The following is a 16,927-nucleotide window of genomic DNA, read 5'->3' as shown; positions in this document are numbered from 1 at the left end:
ACAAAGAAACTCATTACACGTACACAGAGACAACGTAGACTTATGTTGAGAATCGTGGGCTTGTATGAAAACCCGTAGACTCACGTAGCACCCCAGACTGACATAGAGTCCCATGTGTTTATATACCCAGGAAAATTGTAACTTTGGACCAACACGTTCCATGTTTACCGGGGTACGGCCGACTCGGGCCCATGCATTGGGCATGGGCGGATTCATTTAATTTGACTTCATTATTCTATATTTAGAAAATGTGAACGCCCCACTGATCGTACATGTGTGTGCGTGCATGTGTCTGTGTCCAAATGGAGGAGACTAGTGAAGGATGCCGCTGGGCAGTTGGAGGCAGTCGCCCTCCAACAACAACGGAGGGCAGAGGAGCGACGCTCACAACAACGAGCGGAGCGCCAGGCGGATAAAATACTAGCTGGCACAGTAGGGGGGTACTGCTGGTGGTGCATCTGCCAGTCATCTCAGTCAGCCAACCCACGGCACCTGCCAGATCTGTCCCGTGACCTCCTGCACCTAGCCTGGCACAGTAGGGGGTACTGCTGGTGGTGCATCGGTGGCGGGTGGGGGTGGTGGTGGTGGGGGGGAGTAATGGTGGGGGGGTGGTGGCGGGGGGTGGTGGTGGTGGCGGGGGGGGGGTGGCGGGGGGGGTGGCGGTGGTGATGGGGGGTGGTGGTGATATATTTTTGGGGTGCAGCTTGTAAAAGCGCCGCGCCCCACCCCACGTGTCCAGCCACGCTGGGCTCCAGCAGCAGCAGCAAGCGGTGCCACACGCGGGTACACACAGATACACGCACAGATACACACAGTACACATACACACAGTACACATACACACACAGACACACGTACACTGATACACACAGAGACACACACACAGACGCACACTCACTCAGACACAGTGGTGACACATGCGTGCTTTGCGGCACAGTCCTCGCTGTTGCTTGCTGTACCGCCGTCGACAACAACAACAACAACAGCCACAACATCAACAACAGCAGCAGCAGCGGCGGCGGCAGTGACCGTGATGGAGAGCGAGGGAGAGAAGGCGGCGGGTCCGGACTCCTCTCCTCCTCCTCCCTCTGCGCTGCTGCGGCGAGAGTCGTCGGCGTCGTCTCACAGGGACCAGTTCGGCGTCTCCACCACCAACACCACCACCACCACCAACTCCACCACCAACAACACATCCACCTCCACCACCTCCTCCTCGTCTTCGTCGGTGGCTTCGGACGAGGTCCCGGACCAGCTGAGGAGGTCGAAATTTGTGAGTTGGCCTTCGGCTCCCACGGGCGTGTCGGTTGGTCCACTGCTGGATGAAGGCCGGCAATCATTTCTCGAGTGTTCGCCATCGTCACCGTCACCACCATCACCGTCATCATCATCACCACCATCATCATCAACATCATCATCACCACCATCATCATCAACATCATCATCACCACCGTCATCATCACCGTCATCATCAACATCACCATCACCACCATCATTATCATCATCACCATCATCACCATCATCATCACCACCATCATCAACATCATCATCACCGTCATCATCACCATCATCACCGTCATCATCACCATCACCACCGTCATCATCACCATCATCACCGTCATCATCATCATCATCGTCACCATCATCACCGTCACCATCGTCATCACAATCGTTATGATTTCTTCTCTCGAGAGCATGTTTATATATGACGCCGTCATCGCTAATGATTATTGCGACGAAATAATCACCAGGGGCAGTATTGTAATCGTGATCGATAAACAGTCGAGTTATTGACGTTAATGATACGCGATCTGTATACCATTCAAGGATACTGTATATCAGCAATAAATCGGTGTTAAAGTCATCAATAATTAATGACTCTTAAATAACCAACAGTCGATGTCATTCGTGAGCATCGGTAATGCATCGTCATCAATAATATTGTGAAAGCGTCATTGGTGTTAAATAGTCGTAAATAATTCAACCATCACAGGATTATAATGAATGAATGTTCACCACCATCATCATCATCTGCTGCTGTAGTTGGTTAGTCTCTCCACTTCTTGATGGAAACTAATCATCATCATCACAGTCATCACAACATCATCATCACAGACATCATCATCACATCATTATCATCACAACATCATTATCACAACATCATCATCACATCATCACAACATCATCATCATCACAAACATCATCAGCATCATCACAAACATCAACATCATCATCACAACATCATCATCACAGACATCATCACAAACATCATCATCACAGACAACATCATCACAACATCATCATCATCACAGACATCATCATCATCACAACATAATCACAACATAATCATCACAGACATCATAATCACAGTCATCATCATCACCACCATCAACTTTGTAGTCACCGCTGGTATCACAATCATCATCATCATCACCACCACCACCATCAACATCATCATCACCACTGGTATCACAATCATCATCACCACCACGTTCATGCTCAGCCATCGTCATCATGAATCATCGTTACAACAATTACCATCATCCTAAAATCACGACATCAACAAGACGCCGTCACGATGATCACAATCACTGTGAATTCTGTCTTAATCGTGGCGATGATTGCTAAAATGATGATTGTGATGACGATGGCTCTTGATTAAGATGGCAATGGTACAGTGTTGTGGGTAGGCCTTCATCCAGCAGTCGATTGATCATCATTGATGATGATGATGGTGACGTCACATGTATAATGATCATGGCGATGATGAATCCATAGTGATGCTGACGATGTTGATGTATGTTTAGAACGACCGTTGCCATGACGATGGCTGTGGTGATGATAACAAGAACGAAAATGTCGCTGGCGATGATCAAATACAATCAGACACAGACAAAGATCCCCCGTGTAGTCATCACGGACTGTTGGGGCAAGGGTAGCAGCACCGGTGAAGGCCGGCACGGTGGCACACGAGGGGGTGGGTGGCCAGCAACCACGCCCGGCCGCCTTTGTCTCCCCAGTGGCGATGTTTACACGCAGCACCGGGTACTCATTTGAGGCTGAGTCGACCTAAGGGAGGATGCCCAGGACCGGTTCAGTGTGTGTGTACACGTGTGTGTGTGTGTACACGTGTGTGTGTGTACACGTGTGTGTGTGTGTACACGCGTGTGTGTGTACACACAAACACGTGTGTGTGTACACATACACGTGTACACACACACGTGTACACACACGCAAACACGTGCGCGCACACGTGGTAGGCATGACGTGTTGACAGCTGGTAAGGAAGTGGTTAATATTTGACAGCGCCTGTTTCATAAACCCAGAGTGAGACACCGACACATTTGAACATCATGTACTTGTAAGCGTGCGTGCGTGTGTGTGCTCGCCTCGTAAGTGCACCTAGCCTGGCACAAGCGCCGTGGTGACCTCACCGCCGCTGTTGTTGTTGTGCTCGCTAACAGCACTTGCCCCTAAAGTCTGTTCAGAGCACTGCGGTTGGGCTGGGGGATCTTTACCTTGTGTGTGTGTGCGCGCGTGGGGGAGCGGTGGCGCAAGTGGTTAGGCCACTGCCCATTGGCACCTGTTGATTCCGAGTTCAGTTCCCGCTCACGGCCAACATAGGTGACGAATATGTGAACATGTGCCCCACCTCTCCTAGGCCGGCTCAGCCGTAAATGTTGAGCCCGGTGCATTGTGTATGTACAGCACATCAGTGGTGGGGAGACAAAGGCGGCCGGGCGTGGTGCGCCGTGCCGGCCTTCATCGGTGCTGCTCGCTATAGCAGCACTTGCCCCTACAGTCTGTTGTGTGTGAGTGAATGACATGTGCGTGAGTGTGTTAGCCACTGCTGCTGTCACTGCAAGGGTCCATATTGCAGTGGCAGAAGCGAACAGAGGGGGGTGAGTGTGAGTGTGGGTCACCCGCCAAATGTATTTGAAAGTCCCTACACGGACCTCGGTAGTCCACTTGATTCCGCTCGGCGATGATGTTCGGTGATGACGCTCGTGTGTTGAACTTCTTTCGCACCGTACGGGGAGAAGAAGCTAAACACAAAGACGGTTAAACGGGCTCGTTCCCAATCTCCTGTACTGGATACAAACCTTTCGACTGTTTAACCACAAGCCAGAAAAACACCCCCCCCCCCCCCAACAGTTCAGCCCATGCGCGATGGCTTTGGTTTATTTCCTTATCAGCCACGGCCACTTTTTCTGCGTGGTTTCCACTAATTATTCTACTGGGAATGGGGGAGGGAGCGGCGGTGCAGCGGTTAGCACACTGCGCTTGGGAACTTGCGGACGGACCTGAGTTCGATTGCTGGTCGCGCATGACGTCGGTTGCAAGTGATTTCCAAAACCGGTTCTGGCCCTCTCCACTTCACCAACCTGCACTGAGCATTGCGGTGAAGTATGGCCAAAAACCACCCCGTGACTGGCACGGCGAGAGGGGGGGGTGCCATGGTCAAGCGGTGGATTGAAAGTGCTGTCGGTTGTCATCGTTATTATTGACGTGACCATGCAGGATCATGCTTGGTTATACGTTCATGGTAAGGGTGACCTAACTACCTCGCCTGGTAAACCGATGAAGCCATGTTGCAGGCGCGGGTGGGTTAATTCTAGGATCTTGAATTGTGAGAAGAGACGAGACGTTGGGAAATGAGTGACAAACAGTTACTCACCAGTGACTCACGGCCTACCCGTACCCGTACCCGGCCGCACCAGGGTCGCAAACGGGTACCCGTACCCGTACCCGGCCGGGTATCGGGTAGGGTACGGGTATCGGGTACCCGATTGCGACCTCTGCCTGGTATACAGAAGGCTGTGGGTTCGATCCCGACCCTGCCACCTGTACATTTGGAGTTTGCGTGTTCTCCCCGTGGTTGCGTGGATTTTTCTCCGTCCACGTTTATCAACGTGCGTTTTAGAGTTTTTGGCTGCTGCTCTGCATTCCCACGTGATGATGATGATGATGACGATGAGCCACTTGGCGGAGCTGTCATTTGTGGCCAGGTCGCTTCTGAAAAAGAGCTGCACAGAACCCGGAGAAAAATCCACGCCACCAGCAGGAGCACACGCAAACTCCAAATATACAGCAGGCGTCGGGGTCGGGATCAAACTCACGACCTCCTGTGTACCGGGCGAGGGAGTTAACATCTGTGGCACCCATTTGTTTACCCCTTTGAAGTATTTACACAGCGGCGGACAGGGTGCGCACCTCCGTAGGCCGCTGTGAGACCACGGGGCTCTGCTGGGAGGGCCGGGGGGCCAAGGCCAGACCTTTTAGCGCTGGTTTGTTCCTACAACCTTTGGGCAATTGCCCTTTGATCAACGTGGCCGATTTTCTAATAGGGCAAGTCCCTAAGTAGCAACGTGACCTCGCGCTCAAAGTTTCTATTGCATCGGACGGACGGGTGAGCGGACAAAAACAGACGGACGCAGAACGGAGAGAACGCGCACAAACGCATTTGAAAACTTTTATCTGCAAAAGCGCTAAAAGTGTAAATGACTCATTGGGACGTGAAATGCCACGGCGCCCTCACTCCCAAGCGGTAACCGCGGGGCGCGGCTGTCCGCCGGCTTACGCGTCCGCCACCTGGTTAAACGAGCCGGCGGACGAGTTCCGCGCAGCGTCGCACGGAGCCTCCACCTCTTCGATTAAAATGCCGCGGCGGCGTCGTCATCGTCGCCGTCCGATGTCATTATCCGCCCTGTTCGAGCGACGCCGCCCTGCGGTCCGCGCGTCGCCCGCGGTTGTCCGAGTTCGAATCCCGGTCGGGGCGAGGAGGGGGGGGTTTGACTCGGCGCGCAATCGTCTGGCAGCGTCGGCGGTCGTTGGAGTGGCCGGATTGTTCGGAGGTCAGGGCGCTGGGCTGACGACCGCTCAAGTGTTGGGGTTTAAACCCAGGCAGGCCGGCCACCCGTGCTTAGACCGGGTTGCCAGGGGCAGTGAGTTTGATGGTCTCAGCCCAGTCCCGACCGCTAATAAAACCATGAAATTTAATTTCTGCGTTTTATAATTTTGATAAATTCCAGCTGCGAGAAGTAATGAAAGCTACCGTTGCGCGCTGAGCGTTACTCTCTGTTGGCGTAGCCGGCGTGACCGCCGGAGGGGCGTGCTGCTTCCGAACATCGACGGGGGGGGGGCTGGGGCGTACTCCGTGGGGACCCGGCCGTGTGAAGCAGGAGAGCGCGGCGCACATCGACTCCGGCTGTGAAGTGCGTCGGGGCGTGCCGGGCGGTACTGCTGGTCACCGCTGTACGTGGGAGGAGGAGGAGGCTCTCCCGTGGCTTTGTTGCTACGTGGGGCTGACGTCCAACTCATAGAACATCGACACATCCATTTATTTAGTTTGTTATTTTAAAAAAAAATCACTTGGTGCTCTTAACCGCGTCCAAAGTAACGCGCAAAAAGCATTCGCCAAGTCAAACGCGGCGTGGCGGGCGGGAAAGCGCCGCTCCCCACCCCCCCTCGTTGTGAACCAGAGTTCGCTTGAAAAAGTCATTTCGGGGAGGTTGTTCTGTGATGTCCATTTCCGCGGGCCATTCTTCCATGAAGGGGGTTGGGGGCGGTGACGTAGCTGGGCGGCGGTGCCTTTGCCCCCCCCCCCCCCCGTGGCTTCAGCCCGGCGGCCGTCCTGGTTTAACACTGGGGGGGGGGGTGGGGGGGGAGTTGAGCGTAGATTCACATCGCCCGCTTCACGGCGGACGTTAACGATCCCGTGACGTTCAGAAAAGCGGGCCGTGGATACCGACTTCGCCGTCCCAAATTCCCCCCCAAAAAGATGTATTGCCCACAAATTAACACGTTTTGTGATTCCGCCTTGTGCGATCAGAACGGCGTGAATGCCACGTCATCATTATTATTATGATGGTACTGGATTCCCAGTCAGTGTCTCATCCAAGTACTGACGAGGCTTAAAACCCCGCTTCGCTTATTAGATCTGATCTCATTTGTTCAGAACTGCTTGTTGTGTTTAGTTTGTTGTCTTTCTCCCGCACGACCAATTAGCACGGTTGGCTACGTGCGGTGCGAAAGACGTTCAACATACGTGCATATGTGATCTGGGGCGCCGGAGTGGCGAGATGTTCACTCCCTCGCCTGGTGTACAGGAGGTCGTGGGTTCGATCCTGAACCGGACGCCTGCTGTACATTTGGAGTTTGCGGTGTCCCTCTCCCCGTGGTCGCGTGGATTTTTCTACACATTTTCGAATTGACGTCGCGCGTTCAGATTAATATTTGCCCGCCGCTTTAAATTTCCCCACGCGACGCTAAGCCACTTCGTTGAGCCGTCATTGGCGACGGCCAGGTCGCTTCTTCAGAGAGAAAACGCCGAGCTAATCGCTCGGTGGGGCTTTACCTGGTAAATGAAGTGAATAATACATTTAGTGATCGGCGCGATTTCCAGGTTACAGCTGCTGCAGCGCTACGCTTGTCGCTACTGGCGGGAAGCCCCCTCTTTAGAGCGCCGGGGTTGACACCTTTACCATCTCCCTCGCGTCAAAGTCCGGAGAAGTACTAAACTTGTTTTAGTTTCGGAACCGCACCCCGCTCCCCAGCCCCACTCCCCCTGCTCCTGCCTCCCTCCCGGTTGGCATCCCGTGATTTTCAGACACCCTGCCAGCGTCTTTGGGGCAGGGCCTCGGGCGGAGGCTGAATTCATGGAATTCCTAAATCGTCACTCCGCCCTCTCCGCATTCATCGTCACGAGGTCGGTCTGTCGGTCGGGGAGCTGTGGAAGCCGCGACGCCACCGGCGCTCTGCTGCGCTGTGCACCCCCCGGCCACCCGAGTTCGATTCCGGACCAAGGATGGACTGTAGTGGGCACTCCTTTACCAACTCTTACTGACCAATCTTGATTTGAAGCTTTCGTGACTGCAGGAATCCATCATTAGACGTTTCGATCGGACAACCACAGCAGTTTGTTCTTGCTGTGGTTGTCCCACCTGATGACGATTGCTTGTGTTGCGATCGAAACGTCGTGATCTGTTATTTTTCTACCCACGTGACTTTACCGAAAGAACCAAAGAGTAGTATGTCTTACTGACCAGTGTGGTGAAGTATGGTCAAAACAACAACCCCTGTAGTTGTAGGGGTGGAGCGGTTTTGCGCGCTGTGCTGTGAACCCGCTGATACGCGAGATCGATTCCCAGCCATGGATGGACTTTAGTGGGCTTCCCTCTACCCCCCACCTCACCAACTCTTACTGACCAGTGCGGTGAAGTATGGTCAAAACAACAACCCCTGTAGCTGTAGGGGTGGCACACTGCAGGTGGGTACTCCCTTCAAGCCATGCTGACCAGCGTGAAGTACAACCCGCCATGGCTGACACCGCATGGGCAGGCCTTCATCCAGCAGCGGATTGGCTAAGGGGCTGTGAATTAGTGGCGTGTCAGCCTACCGTTGGGAATTCGTTCAACCGGCGATGTGGATACTTTAAAGTCGCGTCTAAAAACACATTTTTCTTAAGTCTGTTTACTCTATTTAGCTCTCCTGTTCTCTTGGCCTTCCCTTAATCTTATTTACAAGGCGCCCTTGCAAATAAATGTTAATGATTATTATTTTATTTTCTGTATGCATCGAACGTGCGTTAGTGTGCCAGTCGCTTCTGTTCCTGCTGCGTTGGCCGCGGTGGTGCGCCAGCTCAGACATCAAGCGAACACATTCCTCCACAACACCGTGCTTGGCCTTAAAACAGACAGATATATAAAGATAGCCATCGTTACGGGCAGAGGCCCTTTGTCATGGCACGGAGCCATTGCCCGAAACGTTGCCTTACGATTAAATGTTTCCTTTTGAGGCCCCACGGCGTTCTTGAGGAGTGTGAGTCTTCGTGTGACTGGAAGAGAGCAGTTGCAGTGGCAGTAGGGAGTCGAGGTTCGTGTGTGTCGGTGTGTGTGTCAGTGTGTGTGTCAGTGTGTGTGTCGGAGTCTATAAGTGAGTGTGTGTCGCTGTGTGTGTCAGTGTGTGTGTCGCTGTGTGTGTCAGTGTGTGTGTCGCTGTGTGTGTCAGTGTGTGTGTGTCAGTGTGTGTGTCAGTGTGTGTGTGTCAGTGTGTGTGTGTCGGTGTGTGTGTCGCTGTGTGTGTGGATGATGGTTCATCTGAAAGAGTGATGCTGAACGAACATTAAGTTGCCCACGCCTCCTGTGCAAAAGCACGTGGTGGTGGCGGCGGCGGTGGTGGTGGTGGCGGTGGCGGCGAAGGTTTATAATTTAACCGTGGCATGGATATTCTCCACGGTTCGCTCCCACACAAGCTGTCACGAGACCCCAAACCCCGGAGAGTCGCCGCAGTCAACCGAGTAAAACAAATCATCCGTCTCCACTGCGATTCTGTTGGATGGCCGACTTGCGTTTAAAAAAATTGACTTTCATTCCCTGAAGTTCTATTTTGCCATTCCCCCCCCCCCCCTCAATGTATCCCGATCACGCTGACTGCGTCACATCACTTGGTCGAAGATTCCATTTGGAAATTCCGCATATCAGTGCAATGCCTTCTTGTATCCGTCGGCCGGTTTATTATATTATGCGAGGCACCCTTAGAAGCCCTTGCAGCATGGCCCACGGAAGCTGATATCAGAGAACTACCTCTTGAGGTCCCTTCAAGTAACGTCTGGTCCCCACAGTAGGGGGCAGCACTTGCACACCCGCTCTGCCACAGCGCAATGTTTGTCGGATGACGGCCAAACCGATATTTACATTCTTGAAGCTGCAAGGTGGACACATTGAGTGCGGATTCAGTGATTTGTTTTTTGCAGTCGTAGGTAGCTCGGCCGAGACAATCAACTTGTCACTGTACTTGAGAACCCGGTTTAAATCTGGAGTGAAAACTAATTTCTTTAGAACCGACTCGCACGGGCAGCTACGTACAGTGCGAAAGAAGTTCAACATACTTGCTGTACGTACAATCGCAGGCAGCGGCTGACACCTGGACTCGAACCCAGATTCTCGGCGGTGCCGGCTCGGTGGCTCGGCAGCGTCTCCGCCGCGCGAGCCGCTCCGGTTTGTTGTTTTAATTTTCCCGCTTTTCTGTTGGCCGGCAAAAAACGTTTCGGTGCAAAGTCGCCCACTCAGCTCACCGTCACCTTCTTTTTGTTTTCAAACGGGCGCGGCAACGGCACGCGATTGGCCGGTGCGTCGTAAACGCGCGCACACACGCACACACAGGTAAGCGCGCGCGCACACAGGTGCGCGCGCTCCCACCCACACACGCAGCACACCTGGCGCGCTCCGACCTCTCTCCACGTCCCGGCGGTGACGGAGTTTTTCGAACGTCGCCCGCCGCTCAAATCCTCCGCTCCGTGGAGTGCGCCCGCCGCCGTGAGTCTCTCTCTCCTCGTGCCTGCGGTAAACTCCTCCTCCCCGCGTCGCGCTTCCCGACCCGGTGTTTCTCCCCCACTCGCGTAACGTGGACCCCCCCCCCCGGCCAAACAACACGCCGCGGGCCGCGGCGTTGGCAGGGGTGCGCTGCCAAGCGGTACGGATTTTACCACCATCGTCGCCGGCGGTTGCGGCGAGGGCACGTCCGTCCCTTGGGGACAGGACGGTGACACCAGCGGCAGCAGCAGCTCGCTCCTGGCCGATGCGCGATTCACAGCGTCGGCAACACTCGCCGGTAAAAGACCCCCCCCCCCCCCCTTTGTTGTGGAGGGTGGCACCCATCGTATCTTGCGATAGGAATGTGGAAATTCCACATGCCTACGAACCATGTGGTTATCGGATTTAAAAATCAGGTGTCATGTTTTGATCCAGTGATCTCACAAACGTTCGGATGCAAAATATGTTTTGCATAAATACCCAAAAAAAGTTAAACATTTGTGTTCTCTTCCTCCCCATTCAGAATTATTATTTTTCGAGTTGGATTTGTTCCAAGTGTGCTTCTTCCTAACCCTTCTTAGAGCAACGTTGTCCTTTACAACGAATCTCCGTCAGTCAGCCCCAGCTGGCTCCAGATCAGTGGTTCTTCTTAGCTTGGGGTGCACGCACCCTCTGGGGATGCGAGATGCCATAGACTAACACTGCCCATAGACTCAACACTGCCCATAGACTCAACACTGCACCATAGACTCAACACTGCCCATAGACTAACACTGCCCATAGACTAACACTGCCCATAGACTAACACTGCCCATAGACTAACACTGCCCATAGACTAACACTGCCCATAGACTAACATGCAGTAAAGGTTACGAACCGCTGCTCTATACATGCGCTGGATGTGAATGCGTATAAAGTTGTTGTTGTTGTGTTGTTGTTGTGTTGTTGTTGTTGTGTTGTTGTGAATGAATGCGACTTGAGCATCGGCAGTGGTAACCGCCGGCCGCCCCGCTCGTTGCGCTCAGCACGGCAGATTGGTGCTCGCGCGACGGCGGTGGTGGTGGGCGGTGGTGGCGGTGGTGGCGGTGGTGGCGGTGGTGGCGGTGGCGGCGGTGGTGGCGGTGGTGGCGGTGGTGGCGGTGGTGGGCGGTGGTGGTGGCGGTGGTGGTGGTGGCGGTGGTGGGCGGTGGTGGCGGTGGTGGGCGGTGGTGGTGGTGGCGAGTGTGGCTGAGTCAGAGTCCCAAGTCCACGAGTTTAGATCTTGGTCAGCGACTCATCTCATCATCATCATCAGTCATTGTTGTCGTTATCACGATCATCGAATAATCATCATCGTCGTCGTCGTTATACTGTCATTGTGGTCACGATCGCAATCATCGAATAATCATCATTGTCGTCATTATCACAATCATCATTATTATAAGCATCGAATGAGCATCATCGTCATCATCCAGTCATTGTGTTCATTATGATCATCATCATAATGGTCGAATAATCATCGTTATACAGTCATCTTCCTGGTGACAACCGCTTGTGTTGCGATCGAAACGTCGTAGTTTTTTGTTATTTCCTTTGAACTTATCTACGTGACTTTAACGAAAGACCCAAAGAATATCAGAAGCGTCGAATCATCATCATCATCGTTCTACAGTCATTGTGGTCGTTGTCACGGTCATCATCGTAATCATCAGCAGCAGCATCATCCAGTCATTGTTGTCATTTCCGTGTTCGTCATTCTAATTATCACCATCTAATTATTCATCATTGTCAACCAATGATCGTAATCATTGTCATTTATACCGCATCCGCAATATTAATCGTCACATTCTTTTGTATTATCCATAATCGCGGTTATTGGGGTTAGATGGCGTGAATTTAAATGTGTCGTTAAACCCGCCACCACCCAACGCAGCCGATTAGTACGGTTTATCGCGTAAACAGAACATGCCACTTAGTTACTAGTTGAGCTAAACCGTATCGGTTGAAGGGTAAATTTCGATTTAAAGCTTATGTGACTGCAGGGATTCATCTTCTTGGTTCTTTCGGTAAAGTCACGTAGAAGGGAAGTAATAAAATAATAAAATTAAAACATAATAAAATAATTCTCACGACGTGTCGGCTGCTTGCGTTGTGGCCGAAACGTCGTGAGAATTATTTTATTATGTTTTATTTTTATTATTTTATTACTTCCCTTCTACGTGACTTTACCGAAATAACCAAGAAGACAAAAAAAGGTTGAAGGGTATTCGCATATTCTTTTTGTCCAATTAATTAAATCACTGCACGATGTCACTTTAACGATTACCCGCCTCTTCAAAGTGTCCGAGACATAGGTCTGAACATTTTTTATAACCTTTTACCGGGTATGGCGGTGGGGAGGGGGGGCTTCTTATTTTGCTGCACGTTTGTTTTGATCTCTCTCAAGTCCGAAGTCCGTAAGGCGGAAGTGAAACCAGCCGTTCCCGTGTCCGCCCACACTCCGCGATTTGTTTCTGCTCCGTGAAGGCTCCAGTCCCGCGATGAACTCGCACGCAGCGCGATAACATCGACACGCGCGGAGCCAAGGTAGAAACAAAGTTGCCCCATGTAGCCTTGATAGACTGTAGGGGCAAGCGCTGCTAGCGAGTAGCACCTATAAAGGCCGGCACGGCACACGAGGGGGTGGGTGGCCAACACCACGCCCGGCCGCCTTTGCCTCCCCAGTGGCGATGTTTACACCGCACTGGGTACTCATTTGAGGCTGAGTCGACCTAGGGGAGGCCCAGGACCGGTTCAGATAATCGTCACCGGTGACAGCCGTGAACGGGAATCGAACTTGGGTCGCCGGGTTCGGAGCGCAGCGCACTAACCACCACACTACGGCACACACGCACACATGCACACATGCACACACGCGCACACGCGCACACACGCGCACGCACACACATGCACACACATACACACACGCACGCACACACATGCACACACATACACACACGCACACACGCGCACACGCACACACGCGCACGCACACACATGCACACACGCGCACGTACACACGCACATACACGCACACACGCACGTACACACGCACACACACGCACACACACGCACACACGCGCACCTCGTGAACGGCTGCCGCGTTGCTGTGCAGCCGGGTACGGGTAGCCGGGTAGGCGCTTGTGGTGAGCATTGATCTTCGTCATCATAACGGCAGAGAGATGATGACGTGGTAAACGGCGATGATGGTCGTCGTCGTTGTGGTAACGGCACCTGTGGATGACGTCGCGTCGTGGTGCAGATGGACTTCATGAGGCCGGGCGGCCGGCGCGAGCGCCCCAACTCGGTGCGCTACGCCAGCGGCGGTGCCGGCGGCGGCCCCGTCGAGATGTCGGAGCCCGTCCTGGCGTCGCCCTCCGCCGTCCTCGCCTCCTCCAACCTCTCCGAGAAGGAGATCCAGCCGCTCTTCGAGAAGATGATGGTAAGCCGGCGCGCGTGCCGTGAACCGGGGGGGGGGGGGCGGCTGGCCGCTCGCCACCGAGTACGCGGCGGGGTGGGGGGGGGTGGAATGGGCGCGGCTTCCCGTGGCCGCCGGAGCGACGCGGGGAGCCAGTGGCGCAGTCGCGACGGGGGCCCCCCCCAGTGCAGCTGTAAGTGCTGTGATACGCGTGGCGCTGTCTTCGCTAGGCCATGAAGAAGGCCCTGACTGGTGTAGGCCAATCAGTTTCAAAGACAACGCATCAAACTCTTTGGTTTTTTTGGTAAAGTCACGTAGGTATAAAGTAACGCATCGTGTATCTTCAGAGCCACGTGCTTGTTGACATGTTCACCGCAGTTACTGTGTGTGGTTAATGCCGTAATTTGATTCCTTGCAAAAAGGTTTCTATTTGGTGTTTACGCATCTTAACACCATCCCTTTTATTGGCAGGAAAGGTGAAGCCTCCTCGTGTTTTTTCATGCGTTCGTGTTTTTGTTCATCAATCTGAGATCGTCAACCATCAATCGGGATCTTTGTTTAGGCCGCGTGAAGAATCCGAAAAGCTACGAAGCTCTTTTTGTGTCACCGATGTCCGGGGGGGGGGGGGTCACAGCAACGTCGCAACAACAATCACAGACACGAGCCCAGTCACAAACTATAGGAAAGGTAAACGAATTGCTAAAACTTTTATCGATTTTTATTTTACCGGGTGAAGCCCCCTACACCAGGTGCCATGCGCTCCACCACCATACAAAGGCAAAGGTCCCCCCCTCCCCCATGTAGCCTTTAACAGGCTGTTGGGGCAAGTGCTGTTTGCGAGCAGCACCTATGCAGGCCAGTTGGGTGGCCAGGTGGTGGGGTGGCAGGGTGGGACACGGCAGGGTGGGACACGACAGGGTGGGACACGGCAGGGTGTGTGTATGTTGAACTTTTTCGCACCATACGTAGCCAACTGTGCTAATCGGTGGTGGTGACGGTAATGGTGGTGATGATGGTAATGGTGGTGATGGTAATGGTGGTGATGATGGTGGTGACGATGGCGATGGTGGTTGTGGTGACGACGGTGGTGGTGGTCGTGGTGACGATGGTGGTGGTGGTGACGTTGGTCGTGGTGACGGTGGTCGTGGTGACGGTGGTCGTGGTGACGGTGGTGGTGGTGACGGTGGTGGTGGTGGTGACGATGGTGGTGGTGGTGACGATGGTGGTGGTGGTGGTGACGGTGGTGGTGGTGGTGGTGGTGACGATGGTGGTGACGGTGGTGACGGTGGTGGTGGTGGTGGTGGTGGTGGTGGTGGTGACGATGGTGGTGACGGTGGTGGTGGTGGTGGTGACGACGACGGTGGTGACGATGGTGGTGGTGGTGGTGACGATGGTGGTGGTGACGATGGTGGTGGTGACGGTGGTGGTGGTGGTGACGGTGGTGGTGGTGATGGTGGTGGTGACGATGGTGGTGGTGACGATGGTGGTGGTGGTGACGATGGTGGTGGTGGTGACGATGGTGGTGACGATGGTGACGGTGGTGACGATGGTGGTGATGGTGGTGGTGGTGGTGGTGACGGTGGTGGTGGTGGTGACGGTGGTGGTGGTGGTGACGGTGGTGACGGTGGTATTGGTGGTGTGTGCCGCAGGAGGACCTCAACCTGAGTGAGGCTAAGAAGGCGCCGCTGCGGGAGAAGGATCTGTGCACCAAGCGTGAGATGGTTGTCCGCTACGTGGGCAACTCGTCCAAGTCGGTGAGTCGCCACGAGCGCTGGCTGGGGATGGCGTTAGTGGGTGAGTCTGTGTGTGTGTGTTAGTGGGTGAGTTTGTGTGTGAGCAAGTGAGTCTGTGTGTATGTGTGTTAGTGGGTGAGTCGGTGTGTGAGCGAGTGAGTCTGTGTGTGTGTGTGTTAGTGGGTGAGTCGGTGTGTGAGCGAGTGAGTCTGTGTGTGTGTGTTAGTGGGTGAGTCGGTGTGTGAGCGAGTGAGTCTGTGTGTGTGTGTTAGTGGGTGAGTCGGTATGTGAGCAAGTGAGTCTGTGTGTGTGTGTTAGTGGGTGAGTCGGTGTGTGAGCAAGTGAGTCTGTGTGTGTGTGTTAGTGGGTGAGTCGGTGTGTGAGCATTTGAGTCTGTGTGTGTGTGTGTTAGTGGGTGAGTCGGTGTGTGTGTGTTAGTGGGTGACTAGGTGAGTGGGTGGGTGAGTCGGTGTGTGTGTGCGAGTGTGTGAGTAGGTCAGTGGGTGTGTGTGTGCGAGTGTGTGAGTGGCAGCGTTTGCCCACACGTGACGCGACGACTCGGTTTGACCGTCGCTCGAAGTCGTCGTGGCCCCCGCGACGACCCGGCTCTACGACAGGCGGCTTGTGCACCTCGACCAATTTCCCGTCGCTGTGACTCTTAACGATCTCTGCAACCCCCCCGCCCCCCCCCCCCCTTGTCTGTGTCGTCCCCGATGCCGCCCCCGCGTGCTCCCGCTCGCCTCGCGCTCTCCTCCCGCAGCTGGTGAGTAGGCCGCGTGCTCACCCCGCACGTCCACCTTTACGCGACAACCGGTTTGGGAACTTTCTCCCATCCCCCTCGGCCCATCGTCAAACATCCGCTCTGCCTCGGCACTTTCCCCCGCCCCTGTCCGCGTCAGACGCGTGTTGACGCCCGCGGGCGGGGGCCGGGCGGTGCCACGGCTTTGTTGAACTTGCGTCTCCGAGGCCCTTTGAAGTCGCAAAGAACCCAGAGACGCAACATCTCCGGGCCACCGTGGGGGCGCCACGGTGGCTCGGAGATGTTGACTACCTCGCATGGTCTACAGGAGGCCGTGGGTTCGACCACGACCCTGACGCCTGCTGCTGTATATTTGGAGTTTGTGGTGTATCTCTCTCTCTCACCGTGGTCGCGTGGATTTTTCTCCGGGTCCTCCGGTTTTTCCCTCCACGTTGAGAATCAACGTCGCGCATTCAGATTATTTTGGCTGCTGTAAATGTGCACGTGATGATGCTGATGAGCCACTTCGTTGAGCTATCATTTGCGATGGCCAGGTCGCTTCTGAAAAAGTAATATTAAAAAACTTTTAAAAAACACGCTTTTATTAAATGTACTAGTAATGGCAGAACTCCACGACTCCAGGAAGTGGCCCCGAAGCTTGCCATAACGTAAGGGACCGTGGGCAATTACAGCCAACGGCAGTTCACCGT

General features: G+C 54.0%; 1 protein-coding gene across 1 annotated transcript; it reads left to right on the top strand.

The window, feature by feature from the left end:
- The first annotated feature begins 724 nt into the window (after positions 1-724).
- On the top strand, positions 725-16,863 carry LOC144736329 (protein diaphanous homolog 1-like). The gene is made up of 3 exons (XM_078618993.1): positions 725-1,269; positions 13,590-13,769; positions 15,395-16,863. The coding sequence occupies exons 1-3, from the start codon at positions 1,033-1,035 to the stop codon at positions 15,560-15,562; spliced, it is 585 nt and encodes a 194-aa protein (XP_078475119.1). The 5' UTR covers positions 725-1,032; the 3' UTR covers positions 15,563-16,863.
- The last annotated feature ends 64 nt before the right edge of the window (positions 16,864-16,927 follow it).

Source organism: Lampetra planeri, chromosome 60, assembly GCF_965212315.1.
Source record: "Lampetra planeri chromosome 60, kcLamPlan1.2.h2, whole genome shotgun sequence".
In the NCBI taxonomy this organism is placed as follows: Eukaryota; Metazoa; Chordata; class Hyperoartia; order Petromyzontiformes; family Petromyzontidae; genus Lampetra; species Lampetra planeri.
Note: the sequence above shows the minus strand (reverse complement) of the source record. Positions and strands in the feature narration are given on the sequence as shown.

Bases quoted from the DNA above. Each gene is read 5' to 3' on its own strand.
- LOC144736329 (XM_078618993.1), top strand. From the start codon at position 1,033: ATGGAGAGCGAGGGAGAGAAGGCGGCGGGTCCGGACTCCTCTCCTCCT. The intron at 1,270-13,589 runs GTGAGTTGGCCT...GTCGTGGTGCAG, and splicing joins AGCTGAGGAGGTCGAAATTT to ATGGACTTCATGAGGCCGGG. The intron at 13,770-15,394 runs GTAAGCCGGCGC...TGTGTGCCGCAG, and splicing joins CGCTCTTCGAGAAGATGATG to GAGGACCTCAACCTGAGTGA.